The following is a 27,820-nucleotide window of genomic DNA, read 5'->3' as shown; positions in this document are numbered from 1 at the left end:
AGCCCTACCCCCAAGGCATCTCCTGACTTCAACTCTCTGTTGTTTCAACCCCTCCCCATTCCCCACCATCCCTCAGCCCAGAATTGAAGACCCCTTCGCATCCCCTACTTCCCCAACCTATCAGATTGATCTCTACACGCTCTCAACCACTGACGGTCCCTCCAGGTCTTTGCATGTTCTGCCAGGAACACTAATCCCTTTTGGACTGGCAAACTCCTACTCATCCACCAAAGCCCCAGCACCAATGGCCCCTCCTCTGAAGAGCCTGCCCTAGTTCCCTTGCTAACCACCCAGCTAGGAGAGTTCCCAGAAGGGGGCCTAGACTGGGAGGCGCCTCTAAGTGGCAGAGAGGGGGTTCCTCATTAGTGTCCCAAGGGAATTAGGGTCCCATCCAACCATTCCCCCCTGCCATCATCGTGCAAAAGGGTAAACTGAGACCCAGAAAGGGTGAGAGAGCCGCCTGGGGGCTCCCAGCAGGGAGAGGGCAGGGGTGCCAGGTCTCGACGGTGCGGGGCCCCGGTCCGTCCTTGCCTCAGTCTCCCGTGGGTTCAGAGGGGGCGGAGCCCTCCGAGCGGCTGGTGACGGGGTGCTGCGCCGAGGCGGGGGTCCGGCGGTTGAGGGGCTCAGGAAGCCCGCAGCCGCAGGAATCCGGCGCCGAGCGGCCTTATAAGGACATGTGCGCCGGGCGCCAATCAGCGGCGGGGGCGGGGCGCCGGGTCCGCGTCCCCCGCCGGCTCGCTTGCCAGCCCAGCCGTCCATCCGTCCCGTCCCGTCCCTTCCCGTCCCTTCCCGCGGCGCCGCGCCCGCCAGCCATGAGCTCCACGCAGTTCAACAAGGGGCCCTCGTACGGGCTCTCGGCCGAGGTCAAGAACCGGGTGAGTGAGGGGCGCACCCCCGCCCCGCCAGCCCAGCCCGTCGCACCCTCCGCTGCTGCAGGGCGGGCGCCCCGCCGGACCCCCAGCATCGGGGGCGGCCCTCCTCTTCCCTAACCTCTGGGGGGTGCCCCCGACGCTCCCCCAACTCGGCGGAAGCAGTGAGGTCTGTGCTCTGGCAGCCCCCAACATCTGGGAAAGGTTGGGTCTAACCCCTTCCGCAGCCCTGCTCCTCCAGCCCTCCCCCGCCTGAAGCCCCCCGTCCACCGCTCTCAACCCCCCAGCCCTGGGCCCCTCCAAAGCTTCAAGGCCTGAGAAGGCCCGAGGGAACCCCAGCGGCCCCCTTCTCATCCCCCTCCCCCACTTCTGCTTTTGGGGCCACTTAAGCTTAGGGGAGGGGAGGGGAAAGGGGCGGGCCGGGTGTTTGTGAGAAGCCCGTTGCCCCCCCCAGGAATTTCCCGACCTCTTACACCTGGGAGGCGGGGCACCCAGGGGGAAGGTGGAGTTGAGGGGGCCCGCCTCCCACCCCGCCCCCCCTGCTGTTCCCTTCCACATTCTCTTTGTCCCCGTCTGACAAACTTTAAAGGGATAGAAAAGGCGTCCGCAGGACCCGTGGGGTCCCCTGAATGTGACCCTAAGATGTGGGTTTTGTAACTTGCGAACGCGGGCTGGGACCTGGGGACACACTTTTAAAGGAAGCACTTGTGGTTCTGGCTCAGAGAGAGGGGCAGGCACTTCTGCAAGGCCACGCAGCAGGGTCAGCGCACCTAGGCAGAGAGGAGCAGAGCATGATCCCAGCCCTGAGGGAGGTCCTAAGCCTCACCCGCAAGGGTCATCCAGCTGGAAGGGGAGTTTGTCATCCCTGTCCGCCCGACACGCACACACCGCCACCTGGGAGTGTGGTCCCACAGCGGCAGCCGCCCCGCCGGGAGCCTGCCTGGGCACGCCGGGGACACAGCCCTGCCAGCCCCCAGGCCCCTGCCCGGTCGGCACTCCAGGACCTGCAGACACGAGGGAGAGTTTCCAGGGAGAGTTTCCGCATCACCTCTGTGAGCCCCGAGGAGCCTCCTTCCAGCCCGTTTGGGAAGTTGAGGGACCGAGCATGGTCACTGGGCAAGCTCCTCATGATTCCCCCTTAAACACACAATTCCCCACTCCAGCAATAATGCCACGGTGAGGAGGGGGGTGTTTACAGGCCCCACCCAGCGCCAAGATGGTCTAAGACCCCTGGTTTGCACACGGGGTTCAGAGACATCGCTCAACCTGCCCAGAACCACACAGCTGGCCAGAGACAGAGTCAGTCAGGACTCACACCCAGACCTGCCGCAGCCACTGCCCCATGGCCACCGGTCCTCCTGGCAGTCCAGGCGTCTCCCCTGAGGCAGCAGGAAGTGGGTGAGAGTACAGCACCCCAGCGGGGTGGGGGCTGCTTCCTGCGATGGAGTGTGTGGAGCCAGGTTGACATCTGCCCTGTCGGGGATGAGGTCAGAAGGCTTCTAGTGACCAGCCCTCAGTTTGCAGGTCTGGAGAATGGGCGGGCCACCCCCGAATTGGAAACCAGGTTCCTGTGGCTTCTCAGCCACGCCCCATCCACTTTACCAGCTGCTTGAGAGGAGGAGGGGGACCCGGGGCCCTCTCTGCCCAGCCCCCCAGGCCTCAGTCCCCCACCCCACTGTGGCCCGGAGGCAGGCTGAGGTCCAGTGTATCCCTCTGAGATCCCCGGCCGGCTGGGGGGCCCGGACCACTGGGAACAGCTGGTCCCGATTTAGCAGGGAGGCAGCGGCTGCATTCCTGGCAGTTTGCGGTGGGGAGGAATGTGCTGAAGGCTGGCTGGGCAGCGGGGAGGAAGGCAGCCGCTGCGGGCGGGGCTGGGCCAGGCGCCTCTGCTGGGACGCTGGCCCCCTGGCCCCTGCAAGCCGTCGGGGACGGGGCCCAGTTGGGCAGGCGGGCCAGGCGTCCAGACCAGCCTGCCTGCTTCAAGCTCGGCTCCCGTAATGACACCCTCTGCTTCCTCCAGCCCTGCTGCTCCCTGGCCCGCGGGAACCAGAGACCCGCCCAAACCTGAGACCGGGCACAGGGGGTTAGCAGGCCAACCTCCCGCCTTTGTGTCCCCTGTGCTCTGGGCGGCTCAACCCTGGTCCTGCGTCTGGGGCTTTATATGCAGGAAGCAGGAAGCGGCGCCCAAGTTTGGAAAGCCTTATGAAAACAATTCAAACATAAATGGGGAAACGGAGGCACAGGGTGAAAACTTTCCATGGTCATCGGGGAGCTGGGGGCAGAGCTGGGAGGAGGACTTGGGGTTGCAAAGGTAGCTCTGGGTCCCTTTGCCCTCCGGGTGTGTGGAGGAGAGGAAGAGAGAGGGGCAGGGATGGCGTGAGTAAAGGTGGGCAGGGGTCTGGGGTAGAAGCCCACCCAGCCGGGCAGCCAGGTCCTCAGCTTCTTACCACCCCTCCAGGGAGCCGCCCTGGGGCTGCCCGCACACCACACCGTCCTGGGTCTCCCTGGGTGCTGTGAGATGCTGTCATGGGGAGCGGGGAGCGTTGTGTCTGTGGCCAGCAGTGAGCGCTGATGCAGGACCATGAGCATCTTTATCCAGAGACAGCCTGAGCTGGACGGCGCGGCTTGCAGTGAGGATGGAACGGCTTGTAGTGAGGATGGAACGTAAGCTAGGAGATAGATCATATGGCAGAAGGTGGAGAAAAGCTAGAAAGAAAATAAAGCAGGGCTGGGGGTGGGGGGGGATGAGGAGGGCTGTCGTAGCCAGGTGGTCAGGGAGGTCCTCTCCAAGCTACAGCTGGAGTGAAGGGAGGGACCCAGCTGTGCAAACATCTGAGTCCAAAGTGAGAGCATGTGCAAAGGCCCTGAGGCAGTAACTGGTCCTGTGGCCAGTTCAAGGGGCAGAGAAAGGTTTGGTGGTTCCTTAGTAAGTTAAGCTTAGGATTATCTTGTGACCCAGCAATTCTAATCCCTGGTATATACCCAAAAGAACTGAAAACAAGTGTTCAAATAAAACTTGTAAATGGATGTCTATAGCAGCTTGATTCACTAGAGCCAAAAGGTGGAAACAGCCCAAATACCCATCAGCAGGTTAATGGTTAAACACGTGTCCCTCCACACATGGTAACATCACTCAGCCATGAAAATGGGTGAAGCCCTGACACTCGCTACAGCGTGGATGGACCCTGAGACCATGATGCTCAGTGAGAGAAGCCAGACACAAAAGGCTACACAGGGTGTGATTCCATTTATGTGAAACGTCCAGAACAGGCCAATACACAGATACAGAGAGTGAGTTCATGGTTGTCAGGGGCTGAGGGCAGGGAGGAGTGGGAGGTGGCAGCTTATAGGGACGGGCTTCCTTTTGAGATGACGGAATATTCTGGAACCAGACAGAGGTGATGGTTGCACAACCTGGTGAATGTACTAAATGCCACTGATTTATGAGCTTTAAAATGAGCTTTAAAATGGTACCTGTTGTGTGTTTCTCAACACAATTTAAAAACAACAGAGAAAGGCCAGTGTTTCTAGTGCTGGGAGACCAGGGAGGTGGCAGACGTGGGGGCAGATCCTTCCGGTGCCGTGTTGGCTGCCCTGTGGGGTTTGACACCAGTGAAAGTAGATTAGCCCCGACAATTGTCAGTGAGAGATTTGGGGTGGTTTATCTGTGCTGATGGGAAAGGGTCTGCTTGGGTGGTGTGGGGACCTCCAGGCCCCTCGGTCTTTTCTTCCTCTGGAGCCCTGGGCCCTGCCCCATTAAGAGCTTCACTGGGCTCCTGCTGGGTATGTGCTCATGCCAACACTGTGCCCTCTGCCCTCTGCCCCTCCAGCTGCTATCCAAATATGACCCTCAGAAGGAGGCAGAGCTCCGAAGCTGGATCGAGGGACTCACTGGCCTCTCCATCGGCCCTGACTTCCAGAAGGGTCTGAAGGATGGGATCATCTTGTGCACGTGAGTGCGTGTATCCGCATATGCTCATCACCCCGACTGTTCTGCACAATGAGGTCACGCTGCACGTGCTGTGTGACGTCTGCTTGCTTTTCCTGATGGGTCTCTGGTCTTTCTTGCTCTTCTTCCTTTTTCTTGTGTTACTGCTTTGTCTAGGATCTCTAACGGGGAGCATCCTCTCGGGAGAGCCTATAACATTTCTGGAAGACCTTCTTTGCTGTGCCCTATTCAGCCGTGGTTCAAACATTCCATGGTTTGCACCTTAAAAAATGTTAATGGAAATTCCCAGATTCACTCCCCAGATTCAGTGGTTCTGGATTATACTCCCAGCGCTGGCTATTGTCATTCTTTGGCACCTTTGCATCTTTGGTGGGTGAAGACTGGGGGATTGTAAGAGGGGAAACTGAGGCCCGGAGAGAGGCAGTGAGGTTGGCCAGGAAGGCATGAATTAGTCTCTTGGGTCTCTGAAGTTCTCCTACACTAATGGAGGTTCCCTTTTCCCCACCATCCCATATGTCCCCCCCAGACTCATGAATAAGCTGCAGCCAGGCTCAGTCCCTAAGATCAACCGCTCCATGCAGAACTGGCACCAGGTGAGGCACGGGGGGGTGGAATGAGGATGGGGCTGGGGGACCCCATCTGACAGGTGGGTAGACCGAGGCCCCTCACTATCCTTTTCCTGCTTCCTCCCAGCTAGAAAACCTCTCCAACTTCATCAAGGCCATGGTCAGCTACGGCATGAACCCTGTGGACCTGTTCGAGGCCAACGACCTGTTTGAGAGTGGGAACCTGACACAGGTGCAGGTGTCTCTTCTCGCCCTGGCCGGGAAGGTGAGGCCCAGAGAGGGGCAGCAATCTGCCCAAAGTAACACAGCGAGCCAGGCAGGGATTTTCAGATGCTGTTCATTCATTCCTTCACAAAGATTTCTGAGCACCCACGAGGCGCCGGGCACTTTGGATCCAAGGGTGACCAAGGCAGACACAGTCAACCCCTTTATGGGCAGACAACGAACAAATCTCCATTTTTTTATTTACAAAAAATTTTATGTTAGAGCATTTTTAGGTTCACAACAAAACAGAGTGGAAGGTACAGAGACTTCCCGTCTACCCCCTGCCCCAACTCATGCACACACCCCCCCACTTTACATAATCAGTGAACCTCCGTGGACATCTCGTTAACACCCAGAGTCCCCATTAGGCTTTGCTCTTCAAATCATTGTTTTACAAATTATAAATCGTGAGAAGTGCCTTGAAGGAGAAGAAAGCATAAGGCCGATGTCTAGGGTCTAAAACAGAGAGCAAGGCGGGCTGGAACAATGTTTCAGGAGGAGGAGGTTTTCACGTCAGGGAATTGTGTTCTGAACGGTGCTTTCAGAAGCCCCCTGCGGCTGCCACGTGGGTAGTGAGGTGGGGAGACCAGGGAGGAGTCGGGGACAGGCGTCCAGTGGGGAGACGATGGCCGTGGCCTGGCCGAGTGGCTGGGGCTGGGTAGAAGGAGGTGATGGAAGGTGAGAGAGATAGGAGGTGATGACGCCCCCTAAAATTCTTGGCCTGTGAAGCCGTAAGACTGGGGCTGCCATTGCCTAGGGAGGGAAGGCTGGGGGCCACAGGGCTGCTGAGCCCGAGGTGTTGGGCGGCTGGTGCGGGGGGCAGGTTGCAGCCAGATACCTGGGCCTCCCCTGGGCTCACACACCCCGGGCCTGGCTGCGGGGACCCGGCTGCCCCTCCCTGATACTCCCACCCCCTCTCTCCCCCCAGGCCAAGACAAAGGGGCTGCAGAGTGGTGTGGACATCGGCGTCAAATACTCGGAGAAGCAGGAGCGGAACTTTGATGATGCCACCATGAAGGCGGGCCAGTGTGTCATCGGGCTCCAGGTGGGTGCGCGGCTGCTCCAGCCCCAGGGTTCGTGGGTGCTGGGCTTGTGATGCGACCCAGGCCCTGTCCAGCCTGGTGGCCCCTCAAGTCCGGGGCAGGGTCTGGAGGCCTGGTGGGGGCAGCCTGACCTCTCCCACCTGTGTCTCTGCAGATGGGCACCAACAAATGTGCCAGCCAGTCAGGCATGACGGCTTATGGCACCAGAAGGCATCTGTACGACCCCAAGAACCATATCCTGCCCCCCATGGACCACTCGACCATCAGCCTCCAGATGGGCACAAACAAGTGCGCCAGCCAGGTGGGCCTCCCCAGTCCCCCCGGGCCCCCACCCACCTTACCAAACCCTGAGGGCCCATCCCTGTCGCTGAGAGCATCTCCCGCTGAAAAGCCCACTCTGGGTTTCCCTCCTACCCCTCTGGCCGTGCCTGCTCTGACTCTGCCTCAGCCTGCTGTGTGTCCCAGGGGAAGTTACTAACCAGCTCTGTGCCTCAGTTTCCTTCAAAGTTTTGCCCAGAGGCCCATCCAACTCTGATACTTTTAGACCCTGCAGTTGTTACTTTTCCTGCTATGTTGGTGTATCAGTGTGATGCTTTTGGAGCATTCAGGGCCTGGCAGGCCTGAGCCCCAGCCTGGGGAGCTTCCTGGCTGGCAGGGAGAGCTGGACCCAAACACCAGATCAACTCAGCACAGAGTCAGAAAAGAGAGGGTTCTGAGCAGGGCTTGGAAGGATCCATAGGAGTTTGCACTGTGAGTGCAAAGACAGGGAGGTGGGAAAAGGTGTGGGAATTGAGGGGAAGTTCTCTGGGGCCTCTGTTTCCCCTTTTCTTCCTTCCCTGATGCCTCTTCTCTCTCTCCAGGTGGGCATGACGGCTCCAGGGACCCGGCGGCACATCTACGACACCAAGCTGGGGACAGACAAATGTGACAACTCTTCTATGTCCCTGCAGATGGGTTACACGCAGGGCGCCAATCAGAGCGGCCAGGTCTTTGGCCTGGGCCGGCAGATATACGACCCCAAGTACTGCCCGCAAGGCCCAGCGGCCGATGGGGCTCCAGCGGCTGCTGGAGATATCCCAGACCCGGGGGAGGCCCCAGGGTACCCCCCCTACTACCAGGAGGAGGCAGGCTACTGAGGCGCCCATGCGGGCTGTCTCCCATCATTGCCCCATCCGGGTTTTCGGGTTTTTCTGTGTTTTTGTCTTGTTTTTCTTACATGCCTGAGTGTTGCCAGCTGAAGGTCTGGGGAGAAGGGGTGAAGGCCATATCCAGATGCATGTGGGGTGGGGGTCCCTGCCAGGGCACCTCCAGGCATGTTTCCCAACAGGCTTTGGGCCAAGCTGCAGGGGAGAGAGACGAAACCCGGGCAGGGAGGGGGACCGACCCCAAGTGGTTTCCGGTTGCTTCTTCCCTTCTTCTCTTTTCTCTGCCGATCACTTTGTGGTTTCTGTACCCACAGAAGTTTCAGGCCATTTTAGTGAAATGAAAATACTTTTTTTTTCAGGGGAATGGTAGGGGGATGGTGGAGGGGGCTACTGGGAGAAGGTCAGGCCATAGTCCCAAAATATTTTAGGCCTTGTGAGGTACTGGATTTCCCTAGGACCCTCAGACCACCAACCCTGGCCCCTCCCAGGGGCCCAGTGGGGACACTGAGGCCCAGGCAGGATAGTGCAGTTCTGAGTGGTTGAGGCAAAGCCAGAAGCCCCCATACTTGTCCCCACACCCCACCAAATACTGCACAGGGACCCCCAACCAGACGCCCTCCCGGGGACCAGCCCCTGCCCAGGAGCCCTGGGACCAAGAAATAATGTGAAATACCGACTGTGGACCAAAGGAAATAAAACCTCTTTTTCGGAAATGAAGGTGGTGGAGTTGGTGCCCAAGACAGCCTGGGGGACGGTGCCTGTCTTGGATCCCTTCTGGGGCCCTGATCTGGGGGTGGGGGGGACCTGGGGGTGGGGCAAAGGGCAAACCTCTAAGTGGGTCCTCAGGACGGCTTCATCCAGCCTCCAGGCCTTTGTGCATTTACTTGTCCCGGAGTTCCCTCCTGGCAAACTCGTACTCATCCTTAAAGCCCCAGCGACGACAACAACAACAAACTCCTTTCATGGAGCCCTTCCCACCCTTCTCACCTTTCCTAGCACCTTCAGGGCTGTGGATCCACACACTTGTTTCGTCAGGATCTTGTGAAATATACCCAATTTTCTGGAGGGGGAAACATCTGGAGGTTTCTTCCAAATCGGGGTCACCATCGTGACCCAAGATTCTAATCTTAGAATGTTGACGGCCCCCTCCCGCTTCTGCCATCGCCTGGCCCACTGTAAGGACCGAGGAATGTCTGTGGAATGAATGAATGAACAAATGATGACTCTAGTCGAATCCCCGTTTTATGGATGGGCAAATGGAGTCCCAGAGTATTAGGGCGAGTTTGGCTAGGACTGGGGTCCCCCCCAGGGAGAGTTGGGAGAAAGGGACCTCCTGAGACCAGGAGCTGCGGTATTGCAGGCAGCTATGCAACGTGGGAAGACAGCCTGGCCGGTGTGTTCGGAGGCCAACCCGCGTGGGGTGAGCCGGGCGCCCCTCTTCCTTGCGGTGCTGCAGCAAGAGGCGAGCGATCCCTTTAAGAAACCCGGCTCGGCGCGGCCCAGCTGTGACCCCGCCTCCCCCGTCGGCGCGCGCGGCTCCGGCTGGCCCGGCCTCTGAGTGGCGGGTATGGAAGCCAATGGGAGTGGACGGAGCGTGGCTGGGCCTGGCCGGGGCGCGGGCGCCGGACGCCAGGTACAGGTGGCTGCCGGGATGCCGCGCCCGCTGCGAGGGCTCCTCTTAAAGGAGCCGCCCTCCCCAGCCGCTGTCGGGCGGAGGGAAGGAGGCAAGAGCTGGGGGCTGGAACGGTGGGAGTGTCCCGGAGAGAGAGGAAGGCCCTGAGACTCGAGGATGCGGGGGTGCGGATGGGTGGGAAGGAGGCAGATTCCGTGGGAAATCAGGGGTGAGGCCCGACTCCAGACTCTTACTCACCTTCACTCGCCGGGGAGTGTTGGGCGCGGCAGAATTGATCACTTAAGTCTCCACAGGGAGGTATGTACATCAGACTCACCAACCTACACCTGCAGCCCCTCTCCCCGTTAGTACGCCGCTAAGCTCTCTGCCCCGTTTTACCAATAGAGAAACAGAGTGGGACCCCGCAGGTCCCACTTGTAAAGGAGAGTCCTGGAGTGAGGGTCAGGGGTCCTGGGTCCACTCCCTGCCCCTCTGTCGGCCTCAGTTTCCCCATCTGTACAATGATGAAGCAAGCCAGGCTGGACAATTCCAAGCAAGGGACAGGATCAGGAATCGCTGGTTCCAGGCACCGCCCCTGCTCTTCACTCATTTTCTGGATCTTGTGGGTCTTCTGAGCTGAAAAATACTACGTGAGGGGAGGGCAGAGCTGGGGCCCTGCCTCCAGCTGGGTAACTTGCCTGCCTCTCTGGGGGCCTGGGGTGGCCCCTCTTCCAGCCAGTCGTGTAAAATACTCGTTGCTATTATCATTGGAGAAGAGCGCGGGGGGTGGGGGGGAGGGAATCCTTCCCCGAGTTAGGGATGAGACTGGGGAACAGGACCTGGAGGCCCCACCAGGGGGTCTTAGGGTGGAGCCCGGTGAGGAAAGAGTTAAGCCTAGGCTCCGCCCCCTGCAGGATTAATTTATCGCCTTTGGGCCCCCAGCTGCAGCCCTGGGCCCGCAACCAATCAGATGCGAGGACGGATTCGGGCAGGGCTCCCATTGGCTTACTTACTCCGCCCCCCCGGGGAGACAGGAGCCCCTTTAATTAGCGCGTACTGTTTGCTCGGCTCTAAGCAGAGCTTCCAGGAACCCTGCGCGATGGAGAGATGATGAGGTTCAGAGAGGGACCGGGAGTTGCCAGCAGCCACACAGTATGTCCTTAGCCTGACCCCTCAGTCCTGTCTCCTGTCCATTCCCACCATGGCCTTCTGGACGCAGCTGCTGCTGCTGCTTTGGAATAATTTCCTGTACCGCAGGAGGCAGCCGGTAATGTCTGGTCGGGTGGGCCGGGGCGAGGTGGCCCGGGCGCCCCCCACGGTCCCCCACTCCCCCCGGCCTGTTCTGCCCCCGCAGATGCAGCTCTTGGTGGAGCTGATGTGGCCAATCTTTCTCTTCTTCATCCTGGTGGCCGTACGGCATTCCCACCCCCCACTCGAGCAGCATGAATGTAAGCCCCCCAGCGGTCCAGCACTTTGGGGTTAGGGTTAGCAGTGGTCACCCTGTGCACAGGGGCCCCAGTGAGAGTCCGGAGCACAGACCGGGCCCTCGAATAATGGCTGAGAGGGGCACTTTGTCCCCAGGGCTGTGACCACGCTGTGGACTCAGGCAAGAAGCCCACGTCCGGCGTCCCCGCAGGCCATTTCCCCAACAAGCCGCTGCCGTCAGCGGGTACCGTCCCTCGGCTCCAGGGCCTCATCTGTAACGTGAACAACACCTGCTTCCCACGGCCCACGCCCGCCGAGGAGCCTGGCGTTCTCAGCAACTTCAGGACTCCCTGTAAGCCAGCGGCAGCCGGAGCGGCTGGGTGTGTGTGGGTGGAGGGCCGCCCAGCCACCGCCTCCCACCCTCTCTCTGTCCCCAGGGTCTCCCGGCTCCTGGCAGATGCCCCCGCTGTCCTGGGGGGCCCCAGGGCCCACAGGAAGCTGGCTAGCCTGAGGCAGCTGATGCCCACGCTGAGGGCTGCACGTGGAGCAGGAGCAGGTGAGACGGCAGGGCCCGTGGCAGGCAGGGCAGGGCCGGGCTCTGAGCGTCCACCTGCCTCCACTTGCTGGGCTGTGAAACAAGCACGGGGTGGGGCGTGTCTCGGGTTAAGCTTTGCCTAACCCTGGGCTTCTGTGCTTTACTCCCTCAGCCTGGCCTCGGCTGCGTGACCAGCCCAAGGAGGGACCGTCCCTGGCCACTGAGCTGCTGAGGACACTGCTGCAAGGGGTGAGGTGGGGCAGGGCAAGGCCAGCTGGACCCCAGGACACTGTTCTCATGGAGTCCCGCCCTGCCCCTCGTGGGCCAGCCTCCAGGCCTTTGCCTGGGCCGTCCCTGGTGCCTGGAATGATATCCCTTATACTCCAGCCCTGAGACCTTGAACAAGCCCATGTGCCTCTAGCAGCCTCAGTTTCCCTGTTTGTAAAATGGGGCCTATGATAGTATGGACCCCCTGGGAACTTGGCAAGGTACTGGACCCCTAGTGAGACAGCAGTGAACGTCGTTGTCACCTTGTCATCTTTCTCCCCAGGAATCCCTGGCGTTTGTGCTGGGCCAGGCCCAGGAGTCCTTCGACAGCCTTGTGGAAGCAGCAGAAGACCTGGCCCAGGAGGTAAGAGGCCCGTGCAGCCTCTACCCCAGCCAGGAAACCGGAAGGGTGGTCTGCCTGGAAGGGGAGGTGACAGGGCAGCCCCAGGCACCTATCCTCGGTAGGTTTTGGGGGGCACTTGGGCAGAAAGAGGGGGACAGGGTGCTCCTGGCGGAGTCCCCTGCCCTGGTTAAGGCTTGGCGGTGGGACCATGTGGAAGGGAAGCCTGCCCGGGCCCTCTGGTGACCTGTCTCCAGCTCCTGGTGCCGCCCGGCCTGGTGGAGCTGTGGGCGCTGCTGTGGAGACCCCAAGGGCCAGGTGGCCCCCTGGAGGCGGTGGCAGAAGCCCTGTGCAGTGCCAGGGGGCCCAGCAAGCCGGGCGGGCCCTCCCTCACCTGGTACGAGGCCAGTGACCTGAAGGAGCTGGTGGGGCAGGAGCCGGCGCGGGCCCTGCCACGCCACAGCCTGAGTGAGTGGCCGAGCCGGCTTCCCAGCCGGGGAGGTGGGGCCGGAACGTGGGCGGGCGCAGGGCCTCATAGTGCACCCCTTGGCGCTAGGCTCCACCCGCACTGAGCTGATGGGGGCCCTGGATGCCCACCCCCTGTCCCGCCGGCTCTGGGGGCGCCTGAAGCCGCTGGTCCTGGGGAAAGTAGTGTTCAGCTCACGGCCCAGGTGACGGTGGGAGGGGTCCCAGGAGACGGGCTGCCCCTGGGCTGGGTCCGGGAAGCAGGGTCTAGAAGGGGTAGGAGTTTGCCAGGTTGCAGGCAGCGCTCACAGGCACAGGATGCAGCAGAGAGGAGGAAGCAGGAGGGGTGGGCAGGGGTCCTCAGAGGAGGGAAGGGTCGTGAACAGGCAAGGTTGGCATAGACCTCAGTGCCTGCCTCCTGCAGGTGAACTGAACCTTCCAGGAGCTGGCGCTGTTGAAGGGCATCCAGGAGGTGTGGGAGCTGCTGGGCGCCCCGCTCTTGAACTTCGCAAATGACAGCGCCGGCCGTCGCACGGCTGCAGGTGGGGCCAGGACGCTGGGCAGCAGAGTCACGCCCTGCTGAGGATTTGGGCAAAGGGCAGGGCCTTCTGGGCAAGGGTGTGGAGCTAGGAAGTGGTATCCACGGTGAGCTCCGGCCGCAGGGATGGGAAGAGGGTTGACAGCCCCTGAATGCCCGAAACAGACTCCCACCTTCCCCGACACCCCCCAGAGGCTCCTGCAGATCAAAGGAAGAAGGCAGCCAGGAGCTGCAGGCCAGGACCTGGGGGAGGCAGGCTCTTCGTGCCTTTCTGAACCCCCGAAGTGGTGGCTGCAGCTGGCAGGAGGCCCATGCTGATGTGGGACACCTGGTGGGCACACTGGGCCGTGTGATGGAGGTGAGGGGCCGCCCACCTGGGGAAATCTCTCTGAGGGGAGGGGCAGCCCTGCTGTGGGACTCCTAGGAGGAAACGCGGCTCCACCCTCAGGTCCAGGGGAGGACCCTGGGACCTCGGACCCACGCCCAGGCCCCTCCGCAGTGCGTGACTCTGGACAAGCTGGAGGCTGCGCCCTCAGAGGCTGCCCTGGTGGAGCGGGCCCTGGAGCTGCTCTCCGAGCACCGTTTCTGGGCCGGCATCGTCCTCCTGGAGCCTGAGGACTTCCCGGACTCCTCGCAGTCCCCAGGCCCTGGCCATGCGCGCATCAAGATCGCATCAAGATCCGCATGGACATCGATGACGTCACAAGAACCCATAAGATCAGGGACAGGTGGGGGGCCTTGTGGGGCGGGGCCGAGGGAATGGGGATGCCAGGGAGCATCCCACCTACCATAGACCTTGGTAGGTGGAGCCCAAGACTCCTTAGACCAATTGGGGCCTGCGGTGGGTGGAGCCTATGGTGTGAGGGGCGCGGCCCAACACCTCGGCTTCTGGGATAAGATTAGAGCTGCTTGGCAGGTGGGGCTACATGCGTAATTGAGGAGGCAGGTGAGGGCGGAGCTAAAGTTGTGATGGGCAGGTCCCAGCCACTCCCATACTGCCATCAGATTTTGGGACCCCGGTCCGGCTGCTGACCCGCTGATGGACCTGCGCTACGTGTGGGGCGGCTTCATGTACCTGCAGGACCTGCTGGAGCGTGCAGCCATGCGCGTGCTCACTGGAGCCGCGCCCCGCGCCGGCCTCTACCTGCAGCAGATGCCCTACCTGTGCTACGTGAACGACGCGTGAGCGCCCCCTCCTCACTCATTCACTCAGATGCCAGATCCCGGGTCTCAGGGTGCGGCCAGGGTTCCGTGTGGAATATTCACGCAGTCAAGGCTGACAACTACAGTTTAGAGGGACCACTCCCCGTGACTTGTAGCGGGAGGAGCAGGGATTCCTGAGGGTCGGGGGTCTCCGGGCACTGGGAGAACGTGGCCTAACAGCCGGAACCCTGAGGCGCCATCAGGGGTCTGATGATAAGGGAGGACAAATGTCCTCGGCGGGCCTCACCTTGGGATCCCAGGGCGCGCACCGTCGTGCCAGATAGGGGCAGCCTGGGGTCTCCGGCCTCCACCCCAGCTGCCCACTGCCCCAGGTTCCTGACGATGACCTGGATCTACTCGGTGGCGCTGACCGTGAAGGCTGTGGTGCGTGAGAAGGAGACGCGGCTGCGCTGCACGGTGCGCGCCATGGGGCTCAGTGGCGCCGTGCTGTGGCTGGGCTGGTTCCTCAGCTGTCTCGGGCCCTTCTCAGCACCGCGTTGCTCGTGCTGGCGCTCAAGGTGGGCGCACCCCGGCCTTCCCGGCTCCAGAATGGGTGCGCGTGTACGCGGGAGGGTAACAGGCAGGGGGCGCCTCGCGGGGTTGCGCGTCCCTGGGCGAATCCGTGCGCTCCTTCCAGCTGCCTTTGCCTCCCTGCAGCTCGGGGACATCCTCCCCTACAGCCACGCGGTGGTGCTCTTCCTATTCTTGGCGGCTTTCAAGGTGGCCACGGTGGTCCAGAGCTTCTTGCTGAGCGCCTTCTTCTCCCGAGCCAACCTGGTAGCCGCCTGCGAGGGCCTCGCCTACTTCGTGCTCTATCTGCCCTACATGCTGTGCGTGGCCTGGCGGGACCAACTGCCCGTGGGCGGCCGTGTGGCCGCGGTGAGAGCCGGGTCGGGTGGGGTGCGGGGGTGCGAGGCACCCTCAGCTGCCCTTGCTTTCCACCCACCTACCTACCTGCCCCAACCCGCAGAGCCTTCTGTCGCCCGTGGCCTTCGGCTTCGGCTGCGAGAGCCTGGAACTGCTGGAGGAGCAGGGCGAGGGCGCGCAGTGGCACAACGTGGGCACTGGGCCTACAGCCGATGTCTTCAGCCTGGCCCAGGTCTCGGGTCTTCTGCTGCTCGACGCTGCGCTCTACGGCCTCGCCACTTGGTACCTGGCGGCCGTGTGCCCAGGTGGGCCGTAAGAGGTGCCCAGGCGCAAGGGAGGCTGGGCTGAGGGGCGGGGCCCAGGATGGGGCGGGGCTTAGGGGTCTGGAAGCCGGAGGTGAGAGGGTGGGGATTCCTGGCACCTGAGCACATGCGCACAGGTGGCTGCGTTTGAGGGATGGTCTGGGGCGGGTGGGCGGCGCTTCCTGATTACCTCCTACCTGGATGCCCTAATCCCAGGGGTATGGCCCGCAGCCGGCGCACTCCAGGGGAATGGGCTCAAGGGGTAACTGAGCACCACTCCCCACAGGCGAGTACGGGATCCCTGAACCGTGGAACTTTCCTTTTCGGAGGAGATACTGGTTTGGGCCTCAGACCCCCAAGGGCCCCGCCCCGCCCCGCCCACCCCCCTGCCCCACAGGACCCCAAGGGTGAGGCCCGACAGACCTTAGCAGCCACTTCCCTGTCTGGATCCCCAGGCCCCCCCAAAACCCAGGTTCCCGCGGATCACAATCCTCTGGACACCCCCAGTTCTCCAGGCCCCCTGAGGCTCCCCTAACTCCTGCAGACCCCTGCCCCACAAGTCTCCGACTCCACAGACCAGCTTGAACGACCCCCAGGGCTCTGGGGGCTCCCATGGCTGAGTCTGCCCTCCTTCCCCAGTGCTGGTGGAAGAGGCGCCCCCTGGCCTGATTCCAGGGGTCTCCATACGGAGCCTGGAAAAGCGCTTTCCTGGCAACCCGCAGCCGGCCCTGCACGGGCTCAGCCTGGACTTCTACCAGGGCCTCATTACCGCCTTCCTGGGCCACAGTGGGGCTGGCAAGACGACCATGCTGTGAGCAGCCGTCGCTCCCCTCCCCCCCAGTTCCTCTCTTCCCGCCCCCCAGGGCCTCAGCTTGCACACCTGTTCAAGGGGAAGGACATCTGGGGTCAGAAGGTCCCTGTCTGTACAGTGAGGGCAGGACACCCCCCTCCCCAGTTCACTTTGGATCCCCCCACCCCAAGTTCACTTTGGATACGCAATAGGTAGGCGATAAGTATTTTCTCTGAGCCTCATTTTCCTTCCCCTGTAAAATGGGAACATAATACTCTTTCGGTCTGGGCATACAGTAGGTGCCCTATATGTGCTGGTACCTCTTCTCTGGGAACCTCAGTTTCCCCCTCTGAAGGAGCAACTGCTCTGCGATCCCTACACCCCCAGGTCCATCCTGAGCGGCCTCTTCCCACCCACTGCTGGCTCCGCCTGTGTCCTGGGTCACGATGTCCGATCCAACATGGCAGCCATCCAGCCCCACCTGGGAGTCTGCCCACAGTACAGTGTGCTGTTTGACATGTGCGTCTTAGTGGGCCTGGGGCATGGCAATGGGGGGCTGGGTGCTCTCTTGGCCCTTGCCCACCATGGTAGCCACCCTGTCTTTTGCCCATGGCCACAGGCTGACCGTGGATGAGCACGTCTGGTTCTATGGGTGGTTAAAGGGTCTGAGTGCAGCTGCCGTGGGCCCCGAGCAGGACCGTCTGATGTAGGATGTGGGACTGGTCCCCAAGCGGCATGCACAGACTCGCCACCTCTCCGGTGAGCCCAACCTGGGGAGGAGCCTCTGGGTCTGCAGAGATGAGGATGGGGAGCGGGCTAGGGCTTTATCCTGAGGATGGTGGGATGCCAGAGGAGACAGGAACCGAGGTCCAGGTGGGTAGGGAGAGGCGCAGGGAGAAGGGAGGTAGCCCTGCCCAAGCCTGTGGGTCCTGCTGAGATCCCAACCCCTGTCCCAACCCAGGTGGGATGCAGCAGAAGCTTTCAGTGGCCATTGCCTTTGTGGGTGGTTCCCAAGTCGTTATCCTGGATGAGCCCACAGCTGGTGTGGACCATGCTTCCCGTCGAGACATTCGGGAGCTGCTGCTCAAATACCATGATGGTAAGAATTGGGGGTGGCATGAGGTTCCCCTGGATTCTGCTTGAGAGGCCAGAAGATGTTTCTGACAAAGAGGTGTTGGGGGATGGGGTTTTGAGGGGTGAGTAGGAGTTCACTGTATGGGACAGAGACCACAGCTTCAGCAGCCTGATGGCGTGAGTGGGTTGGGTCCCATGCCCAGATCGCACATTGATCCTCTCCACCCACCACCTGGATGAGGCAGAGCTGTTGGGAGACCATGTGGCAGTGGTGGCGGGCGGCCGCTTGTGCTGCTGTGGCTCCCCGCTCTTCCTGCGGCGTCACTTGGGCTCCAGATACTACCTGACACTGGTGAAGGGTCCCCCAGCCCTGGCCACCAGCAAAAAGGTGAGGGCTGGAGCTGACCTCCGACCCCTGGCCCTCAAGGCTCTGGCCAGCCCTGATGGCCATGGCAGTTGGTGCCCCTCTGCCCGCAGGGTGACACTGACTTGAAGGACAACATGAATCCTGGGCAGGAAAGGGAGCCAGGCAGGCAGGCCAGCACTGCCGGTGAGGGCTGGGATGGGAGAGCCAGAGTGAGGGGCTGGTGGGTGGCAGTGGCTTGGTTCAGGGCAACAGAGCTTCAAAACCCCGGGCTTGACCCCTGACCCCGGGCTGAGCCGACACACGGACCTACTCCTGGACTCTGACCCTGGGTGAACCCTGGCTCTGACCCCAGGTCAAGTCCTGCCCTTGGGTACCTAATCCTGACGTCCTCTGCCCTCAGGGACAGGTCCCTCATGGGTCACCCAAGCCCCTTCTCCAGGGGGTCAGGGATAGGAGGGGCGGGGCAGGAGCCAGGGCTGCCCACGCCTCCAGGGCCCCTGACATGCCCCGCTGCCTGCCCAGGTGTGGCCCAGCTGCTGGCCCTGGTGCAGAGCCATGTGCCTGGGGCACGGCTGGTCAAAGAGCTGCCACGTGAGCTGGTGCTGGCGCTGCCCTACCAGGGCGCCCTGGACGGTAGCTTCCCTGAGCTCTTCCGCGAGCTGGACCAGCGGTTTGGGGAGCTGGGACTGGCCGGCTTCGGGATCTCCGACACCAGCCTGGAGGAGGTGTGGCTCCTGGGGGAGGTGTGGGGTTGGCAGGAGGAGGGCTGCCTGGAGGAGGTGGTGCTTGGAAGGATGAAGAGGAGTCTGCCTATTGACAGCTGGGAGTCCCAGGGCAGAGGCAGGGCACATACAGAAGCCTGGAGACTCATGGACCCTCTGGGAGGCCTGGGGACCCCCAGTGTATGAGGGGTGGTGGCTCTTGAGTCCCCCTCCCTCCCCTGTGTCCCCAGGCTCTGAGCCCCCTGCTTTGTCTCCCCAGATCTTCCTGAAGGTGGTGGAGGACTGTGCTGTGGACACAGGCCCAGAGGGTGCAGCCGCAGGTCCCTGTCCTGATCCCTCACCCTAGTCCAGAGTTGGACCTGACTTTAGACCAAGTCCCCATTCCTGGCTGATGTGGCCCAAGGCATAGCCCTGACCTCCATCCCTGATTCCTGACCCCTCTATTGTGAGCCTTGATGTTAGCCCAGACCCCAGGCTGAACACTAACCCTGACCCTGACCCCAACACCGGTAACTCCGCAGATGGTAGGCCCAGGCAGCACCCATGCTCAGGCATTGCTCATCTGGACGCAACTGCAAGGCTCCAGATTCCTCCAGAGGAGTCAGCCCTGGAGAATGGGGGGCCGGGTGAGTTGTCCCCACCCGGCTCTGTGGCCCCTCCTGGTCCCCAGGGCATGAGCACTGACCCTCCCATCCCTCACAGTGGGATCTGCTCCTGAGACACAGGCCTTGCAGGGCTCTGGGCCAGACGCTGCAGGCCATGTACAAGGCTGGGCGCTGACCCACCAGCAGCTCCGGGCCTTGCTTCTCAAGCGCGTCCTGCTTGCCCGCTACAGCCACCGTGGCCTGTTCGCACAGGTGAGGGGGACCCTGAGTGCCTGTTCTCCACTCTGTGACCTAATTCAACAGCCTAACACCAGGCGTATCCCCCACTCTGAACACTTTTATTGAGAGCACTGGGGAGCCATGGATGGTTCTAGAGCGGGATCAGGGAAGGGTGCAGGCAAGCTTGGAGGGCAGACCAGGAGGGCAGCTGATGGGCTGGTCCTTCAGATTGTGCTGCCTGCCCTCTTCGTGGGCTTGGCACCGGTGTTCAGCCTCATTATGCCTCCTTTCAGGTACTACCTGGCTCTGCAGCTCAGTCCCAGCCTGTACGGCGCCCAGGTGTCCTTCTTCAGGTGGGTGCAGAGGAGAGGGGCCTGGTGGTGGGAGTGCCAGGGGCCTGTGGTTACAGCCCTGACCTGCGCCCCCTTTGCGCAGTGAGGATGCCCCAGGGCACCCTGAACGTGTCCGCCTGCTCGAGGCGCTGCTGGAAGAGGCCGGATTGGAGGAGACTTACCTGAAAAATAACTCCAACAGGTGAGGGCCCGCCAGCCTGGACCTTTCTCCTCTCTGGCCTCAGTTTCCCTATCTGGGCTCTGGCCAGTGGGCCTCAGGGTGCCTCAGGTATCCCCCATGCCTGCTTGGGAGCTGGGCGCCCCTACATTCCAGGAGCCCTGGGAGCCGGGTGCCCCAGCCCTGCACCCACCCCCGCAGGGCACCTGAGTGCACACAGCCTGCCGTCTGCCAGTTCTCAGTGCCCAAGGTTCCTGCAGATGTGGCTAAGGTCTTGGCCAGCGGCAACTGGACTCTGGAGTCTCCGTCCCCTGCCTGCCAGTGCAGCCAGCCTGGTGCCCACAGCCTGCTGCCCGACTGTCCTGCTGCGGCCGGCGGCCCCCCGCCTCCCCAGGCACCGACCAGCTCGGGCGAAGTGGTCCAGAACCTAACAGGCCGGAACCTGGCTGACTTCCTGGTCAAGACCTACCCACGCCTGGTGCGCCAGGGGTGAGCACTGCCCTGGACTTGGCGTGCCCGGCCGTAGCATGGGTCCTCAGGTGGAGGAAGTGTTCTGGTCCTGGGGGAGTTTGGGGAGAGGGGGATGTCCAGCCTGGGGTTCCCGGCTGGGGCCTCCTGGGAGCCCTCCATGCCTCATCCTTTTTATTTATCTCACGCAACTCAACTCCCTAGCATGTCTCTGTCTCAGTCTCACTCATCTTTCTGTCTGTGTGTCTGTCTCTCTCACAGCCTGAAGACCAAGAAGTGGGTGAACGAGGTCAGGTGAGGCGTGTCCCCCGCCTGGATTCCATTCCTGTGCCCTCTGCCTGCCTGCTGGGGGACCTGCCACCCCATCCTCCTCGACCCTCAGCTGCCCCTCCTCCACTGCCTCACAGGTATGGGGGTTTCTCCCTGGGGAGCCGAGACCCGGGCCTGCCCTTGGGGCTTGAGGTGGGCTGCTCTGTGGAGGAGCTGCGGGCACTGCTGAGCCCCCAACTGGGCGGGGCCCTTGACCGCATCCTGAACAATTTCACAGCAGGGGCTCTTGGTCTGGACACTCAGAATGGCCTCAAGCTGGGAACTGGGAGTGGTGGGCTGGCGCTGCTGGGCGTAGGTCTGACCCCAGCCCCCTGACCCCTTGGCCCTGACCCTACCACAGATCTGGTTCAATAACAAGGGCTGGCATGCCATGGTGGCCTTTGTCAACCGAGCCAACAACGCTCTCCTACGTGCCCACCTGCTGCCAAGCCCCGCCCGCCATGCCCACAGTATCACCACGCTCAATCACCCCCTGAACCTCACCAAGGAGCAGCTGTCTGAGACCGCGCTGTGAGTCCCCCAGCTCTGTGTATTCCCCCAGCCTCAGTTGGTTTCTCTGTTGTTTGGGGCGGTGGGAGTTGGATTTACGCTCTGCCATGCTCTTGCTGTGTAAATGGGGAACAGGAACTGCCCCTCTCTGCTCCCTAGGCCAGGGTAATGGGACATCATCAGGCTCCATGGGCTCCAGTCTCCCCCAGTTGCCTGCACATCCTCGTCACATCAACTTTTATTCTACTAGAGACCTGGAAAACCTCACCCTGCCTAATGACCCAAAATGGCTCAGGTCATCTCCCCCATCCGTGCCCAGCCCTGAGAACCTCCGTCCCATCAATGGTGTGCACAATTCCCCTCTGAACAGCTCATGTACCCTCGCCCCCAGGATGGCCTCCTCAGTGAACGTGCTTGTCTCCATCTGTGTGGTCTTCGCCATGTCCTTTGTCCCGGCCAGCTTCACCCTTGTCCTCATCGATGAGCGTGTCACCCGAGCCAAACACCTGCAGTGTGTGGGGGGCCTGCCCCCCACTCTCTACTGGATCCACAACTTTCTCTGGGACATGGTGCGGGGACTGCCTGGAGGGGTGGGGGCCCCGCCACCACTTGCCACTGTCCCTTCTGGCCCTTTCTGGGCAGAGACTTGTCTAGGATGGCCCAAGTGAAGTCTTGGGGATTGTGGGAGACCTCATGTCCTGCTACCCAAAGCACAGGGAGGAGGTCAGGGTGGGGCACAGTGCCGAGGGTACCAGTTCCCACCCCTGCACACTGAGGGGGGAAACTGCCATCTCCAATGCAGTGTAACTACTTGGTGCCAGTGTCCATTGTGGTGCTCATCTTTCTGGCCTTCCAGCAGAGGGTGTACATGGCCCCTGCCAACCTGCCTGCCCTCCTGCTGCTGCTACTACTGTATGGGTGAGGCCCCTAGCCCTTCAGGGCCTGTTCTTACTGACCCCACCCCCCAACACTGTTGAGGGAGATGGGGCTCTGTAGCAGCTCCTAAGGAGAGGGTATGGAGCTCTGAAGTGAACCCAAGTGTGATCTAATTCAGTGGTGTGCCGAGGTGGCCTTAAAAGCTCATCTTGGCCTGATCCACGTTATAGAGGCCTACAACACAGAATCAGGAAGGGAGATCTGTATTCCTTTCAGGGCTGCTCAGCCCCTGTCTGGCAGTAACAGTGGCTCCTGTTACCCCTCAGCTGGTCAATCACACCGCTCGTGTACCCAGCCTCCTTCTTCTTCTCCATGCCCAGCATGGCCTACGTGGTGCTCACCTGCTTCAACCTCTTTATCGGCATCAACGGCAGCACGGCCACCTTTGTGCTCGAGCTCTTCTCTGATCAGGTGGGACCCGACAAGGCTGGGCCTTGGGCTGGGGTTGGACTGGGCATCAGCCTTGGCCCCTTACCCACCTCCTTCTTCCTGCCCCTGAGTAGAAGTTACAGGAGGTGAGCTGGATCCTGAAATGGGTCTTCCTTATCTTTCCTCACTTCTGCCTGGGCTGGGGGCTCATCGACACGGTGAGGAACCAGGCCATGGCTGACGCTTCTGAGCGCTTGGGTGAGAACTTCCCTCCAGGTGGGGAAGTGCCAGACGAGAGTCAATTCTATAGGGTAGGGACAAACAGTAGCCCCCAGGAAGAGACCTGGAGGTCTTAGGTGGCCCCCAAGGGCTGGAGGGCCAAGTTAGACGTGCAGCAAAGCAGCCATAAAATCTAATTCCATTTGATCACATCGTAAGAGGTCTAAGGTCCTAAATAAGGGAGGTGGTGATACCGCTGTTTTTCTTTTCTTTTTATCTTATATATATATATATATTTAATAGATTTATTTAATTAATTTATTTATTGGCTGCATTGGGTCTTTGTTGCTGCGCGCGGACTTTCTCTAGTTGCAGCGAGCGGGGGCTACTCTTCGTTGCGGTGCACGGACTTCTCACTGCGGTGGCTTCTCTTGTTGTGGAGCACGGGCTCCAGGCGCACGGGCTCAGCCGTTGTGACTCACGGGCTCCAGAGTGCAGGCTCAGTAGTTGTGGCACATGGGCCTCATTGCTCTGCAGCATGTGGGATCTTCCCGGACTAGGGCTCAAACCCGTGTCGTCTGCATTGGCAGGCGGATTCTTAACTACTGTGGCACCAGGGAAGCCCCGATGCCGCTGTTTTCCATGCCAATTAGACCCCAGTTGAGTGGCCTATTCAGCTTGGTCCTTTCCCTTAAGAACCCAAGGTGACCTGAATGGGGAGAGGCCCAGAAACCAAACCCCTAAAATGACCCAATCCCTCCTTCATGTCCTCACAGGAGATGGGCAGTTCCAGTCACCCCTGCGCTGGGAGGTGGTCGGCAAGAACCTCTTGGCCATGTTGATACAGGCCATCTTCCTCCTCTTTACACTCCTGCTGCAGCACCACAACTGCCTCCTGCCACAGTCAGTGGGGACCACGGAGGGTGGTAGGGGCTGGGACCTGGCTTTGGGCCCACTCATGTCTCTGTCCTCAGACCTAAGCTGAGGCTGCTGCCCTCCCTGGGAGAGGAGGATGAGGATGTGGCCCGTGAGCGGGGACGGGTGGTACAAGGAGCCACCCAGGGGGACGTGTTGGTGCTGAGGGACCTGACCAAGGTGGGTGCAGAGTGCTGGGGTGGGCGGCTCCCACTGGCCCACCCACCTTTCTCATGGACCTGCATCCCTCCCAGGTGTACCCTGGGCAGAGGACACCGGCTGTCGACCGCCTGTGTCTGGGGATCCCCCCTGGTGAGGTAAGTCCAGGGTGGAGGTCCTGGTGCAGGGGTGAGAGACTGCCCTACTGTGCACCCAGTGCTCTTTACTGTGTTTGTGCCTATCTCCTTCTACTGAACACCTACTGTGAGCGTGTTGCCCTTTATTGAGCACTTACTGTGCACTTTTATTGAGTACCTACTGCCTGCCAATATTTGAAGTCCTATTTTGAGCCAACAAATCTCATTAAGCACCTACTGCATGCTTACATTTATTGATCCCTACTGTGTGCAATAAGGTATTAATAAGATCCTAGTGAGGACAGATTTATTTTTGAGCATCTATTGGGCTCCCATACACGTGCCTGCTACCTTAATCAAGCACCTACTATGTGCCAGCACTTATTGAGTACCAGTTGTATACACTAAAGCATTACTGAGCCCCCTTGTGTGTACCAAAAGTGTATTGAATGTCACCTTTGTGATGATCAACTTTTATCAAACCAACAGCACTTATTGAGCCCCTACTATATATGTATCAAGCACTTGCTAACAACCAATATTTAGTAGGCACCTGCTTTATACCAGTTCACATTCAAGCAATTGCTTTGTGCAAACTTTTCTGCTGTGGGCCGTTTACTGGCCACCTACTAGGGGCTGGCACATACCTCTGCACACGTGTGGTGTGTTAGTGTTGTAGTCACTCTTTAGCAAGTGCCTACTGTGTGCAGCCAACCTCTCCACCTTGGGCTGACTGCGCACCCAGCATGAATTCTCACCAGGTGCCATTGCCATCAGGTACCCACTGCATGGCAGGAAACATTCTGAAATCTCCTGCCTCGATATTTATGGAGCACTGGCTGTGTGTGACCTTTATAGGATACCTACTGCGTGCCAGGATTGATTAAACACATGCTGTGTGCCAACCAGAATTCCTGCTATGTGACAGCTTTATGTCTACTCACACACCCCAGTATCTGCCCCAGGGGTCCCCTTGTCCACAGCCCTCCAGGTGGAAACTGAGAAACCCACCCCCAGAAATCAGAGATGCTGGGACAAGTGTCCAGGCCTCTGTAAGTACCGTCTCTGGGTGTACCCGCAGTGTTTCAGGCTGCTGGGCATGAACGGAGCGGGGAAAACGTCCACGTTCCACATGGTGACCGGGCACACGGTGCCCAGTGGGGGCGAGGTGGTGCTGGCAGGCCACAGGTGAGGGGCTCGGGAGCCCTTGTTCCTCCCCACCCCCGCCTTTGCATGCATGGACCGAGTGGGGCTTGAGTCCCTGACCCCCACACCCCTGCAGGGTGGACCTGGCCCTGAGACACCTTCTGTCCCTTACGAGGGTGGGTGGGCCCTGAGACCCCTGCTTGCCCCCAGCATGGCTGGGGCCCAGCTAGTTCCTGAAGCTCCCTGTTCCCCATCCCCAGCGTGGCCCGGGAACCAGCAGCAACTCACTGCCGCGTGGGCTACTGCCCTCAGTCGGATGCCATCTTCGAGCTGCTGACTGGCCGTGAGCACCTGGAGCTGTTTGCACGCCTGCGCGGTGTTCCGAGGCCCAGGTTGCCCAGGTGACACTCCCCACAACCAACCCCTCCGGTCTCTGCCCCCCAACCCCGCCCCTGGACCACAGCCTACCCTGGTGCTCCTTGGCCACACCCTGAGTCCAGGTCCACCCACGCTTGGTCCTCTGGCCCCGCCCCTGCCCTCCCCCAGCTCCTACATACTCACTTGGGTCTACCTCCCCTTCCCACAGTCCTCCCTGCTTAGGGACCCACCCCTTCCCTCCTTGACCCTTCTGGCTATTGCCCCGCCTACTCACGTCCTGCTTAGGGCTTCCTGGTGGCTTCCTGCCCTGGGCCAGGTCCTGCCTCTCCCTTACTCTAGCCCTGCCCCCAGGTAGCAGTCCCGCCCCTGTACTCGTTCTGGCCCCACCCTCTTTAGTTATCTTCCACCCCCTTCCTCGCCCTAGCCCCTCCCACTCACCCTGCTCCCCCATGCTCACTCTGCCGCCCCCCATTCTCTGACCCCCACTATCGTGGCCCCCCTGCTCACTCCGGCCCCCCCCAACATGCTCACTCTGCTACTCCCACTTCCTCCCGCCACAGACAGCAAGCTCGGACCTGGGGCGCCTGGGCCTCCCTCAGTATGCGGACAGGCCCGCGGGCACCTACAGCCGTGGCAACAAGCGGAAACTGGCGACAGCCGTGGCTCTGGTGGGGGATCCAGCTGTGGTCTTTCTGGTATGTGAGGGGGAGGGCAGGGGGGTGTGTGCGCAGAGTAGGGGCGGGACAGGGCCATGCTTAAGCATCTCCCCGCTCCCAGGATGAGCCACCACTGGCATGGGCCCCGGTGCACGGCGTTTCCTCTGGAACAGCCTTCTGGCCGTGGTGCCGGAGGGCCGCTCCGTGGTGCTCACCTCACACAGGTGGGCCCCAAGCCGGACGCCTGGGTCTGTGGGTCCAGGTGCTCTAGCCTGGGGAGATAGGTGGACCAGGCCCGAGCTAGAGGCTCTCAGAGCACAGGGTCACAGGGGATGGGGTGGTCCTCCCTTGGGGGAGGATGCCAGGCCTGAGTGGGAGAACACACGGAGGTGGTACCCGGCCCGGGGAACAGAGCAGTCTGGGCCCGACAGGAAGCGTTCAGAGCACAGGGTGGTCCAGAGCTGGAGGGTGAGGGTCCCCAGCAGCAGCAGCCCAGTACCCGGCACCGCCCGTCCAGGCCTGGCCAGGGCTCGCGGCTCCGGGCTCCCACAGCATGGAGGAGTGTGAGGCGCTCTGCACGCGCCTGGCCATCGTGGTGAACGGCGGTTCCGCTGCCTGGGCGGCGCGCAGCACCTCCAGGGCCGGTGAGTGGGGTGAGGCTTCAAGGCCTGGGTGCAGGCAGATCCGGGTGGGGGTGTAGGTGGGGCCGGAGGGGAGATCACGCGGGGCCAAGTTGGCTCTCAGCGGGGAAGAGACAAGGATCGTGGACTGTCCAGGATGAGAGGGGGAATGAGGTCTGATGGCTGAGGGTGGGTCCATGGGCGGAGACACGAGAAGGTCTGCAAGTGGGCGTGGCCCAGAGATTGGACTTGGGCGTGGCATTGTGTGGGCGGGGCCTGGGAGAAGCAGGGTTAGAGTAGGGATGAGCATGTAGGAGGGGCGAGGACGAGCAGGGGTTGGGGTCAGGTGTGTTGGCAGGGGGTCAAGAGGAGCCAGGTATAGGGGTGGGGCTAGGAGAGAGCTGGAGGGTGGTGTGGGTGGATCTTAGGGAAGAGTGGGCCGTGGGACTCCACCCCACCCCACCCCACCCCACCCCAGGTTCGGGGCTGGCCACACGCTGACCCTGCGGGTGCCCGCGTCTCAGACCGAGTCGGCGGCAGCCTTCGTGGCAGCCACGTTCCCGGGGGCCGAGCTGCGGGAGGTTCACGGTGGCCGCCTGCGCTTCCAGCTGCCTCCGGGAGGGCACTGCGCCTTGGCGCGCCCCTTTGGAGAGCTGGCAGCACGTGGCGCAGAGCACGGTGTGGAGGACTTCTCTGTGAGGCAGACCACGCTGGAGGAGGTGACCGCTGCGCCAGGACAGGGCTGGAGGTAAAGGTGGGGATGGGGGCCAGACCCTCAAGCTGACCTCCCCTCCTGTTTCCTTGGGCTGCCCACCACTAGGTATTCCTGTACTTCTCCAAGGATCAGGGAAGGAGGGGGACGAGCAGGAGGCAGAAGTGGGGGCGGACCCTGTGCCAGGCCCGCAGACCCCCAAACTCATCACCGAGTTCCTCGATGACCACAGCATGGCCGAGACGGTGCTCTGAGCCTCCCTCTCCTCCGTGGAGCTGGTGGGAGGCCCTGGGAGTGACCAAGGCAGGGCAGAGGGGCTGGAGCCGGGACCCAGACTCCCTGAGGGGTTGCCGCCCTGGAGGAAATAAAGAGAAGTCGTGGTGTGAAGCCCTACGCACGTGTGTCCATATGTCAGGCTGCATGCTTGTCCAAAAATGGCTCTCTATGTCTGGATACCGGGCCTGGCACCCGAGTGTGTGCAGGAGTTGGTTTGTGGACACAGATGCAATCTCTAGGGTGCAGGTGAGAACCCAGCTACAGCCGACTGGACTCCCAGCTTTGAAGCCCTCTATGGTGGGCTGGGGCGTGTCTCCCTGCAGGTTTACCCTT

General features: G+C 61.3%; 2 protein-coding genes across 2 annotated transcripts; both read left to right on the top strand.

The window, feature by feature from the left end:
- The first annotated feature begins 742 nt into the window (after positions 1-742).
- CNN2 (calponin 2) lies at positions 743-8,549 on the top strand. Its single transcript, XM_059918997.1, has 7 exons — positions 743-875; positions 4,700-4,821; positions 5,345-5,411; positions 5,512-5,649; positions 6,577-6,693; positions 6,846-6,992; positions 7,552-8,549. The coding sequence occupies exons 1-7, from the start codon at positions 813-815 to the stop codon at positions 7,825-7,827; spliced, it is 930 nt and encodes a 309-aa protein (XP_059774980.1). The 5' UTR covers positions 743-812; the 3' UTR covers positions 7,828-8,549.
- A 1,929-nt stretch (positions 8,550-10,478) lies between these two features.
- ABCA7 (ATP binding cassette subfamily A member 7) lies at positions 10,479-27,559 on the top strand. Its single transcript, XM_059918999.1, is given in 55 exon segments — positions 10,479-10,715; positions 10,803-10,896; positions 11,085-11,213; positions 11,216-11,225; positions 11,311-11,429; positions 11,581-11,657; positions 11,959-12,039; positions 12,273-12,483; positions 12,572-12,692; positions 12,889-13,006; positions 13,008-13,022; positions 13,211-13,264; positions 13,266-13,376; positions 13,518-13,685; positions 13,688-13,746; positions 14,024-14,200; positions 14,554-14,705; positions 14,708-14,739; positions 14,879-15,100; positions 15,192-15,393; positions 15,677-15,771; positions 15,773-15,797; positions 16,030-16,201; positions 16,568-16,699; positions 16,800-16,939; positions 17,142-17,279; positions 17,458-17,642; positions 17,732-17,804; positions 18,144-18,346; positions 18,603-18,663; positions 18,865-18,969; positions 19,046-19,200; positions 19,396-19,520; positions 19,603-19,701; positions 19,879-20,166; positions 20,407-20,439; positions 20,553-20,728; positions 20,814-20,985; positions 21,356-21,533; positions 21,767-21,882; positions 22,167-22,311; positions 22,404-22,527; positions 23,265-23,391; positions 23,463-23,583; positions 23,658-23,720; positions 24,781-24,887; positions 25,106-25,227; positions 25,230-25,246; positions 25,784-25,922; positions 26,007-26,103; positions 26,432-26,481; positions 26,484-26,523; positions 26,978-27,218; positions 27,320-27,350; positions 27,353-27,559. Coding segments are annotated over 55 exon segments (6,426 nt in total). The 5' UTR covers positions 10,479-10,649; the 3' UTR covers positions 27,466-27,559.
- Positions 27,560-27,820: the final 261 nt, after the last annotated feature.

The sequence above is a fragment of the Balaenoptera ricei genome, chromosome 3 (assembly GCF_028023285.1).
Source record: "Balaenoptera ricei isolate mBalRic1 chromosome 3, mBalRic1.hap2, whole genome shotgun sequence".
Lineage (NCBI taxonomy): Eukaryota > Metazoa > Chordata > Mammalia > Artiodactyla > Balaenopteridae > Balaenoptera > Balaenoptera ricei.
This window is presented reverse-complemented; position numbering and strand designations above follow the sequence as displayed.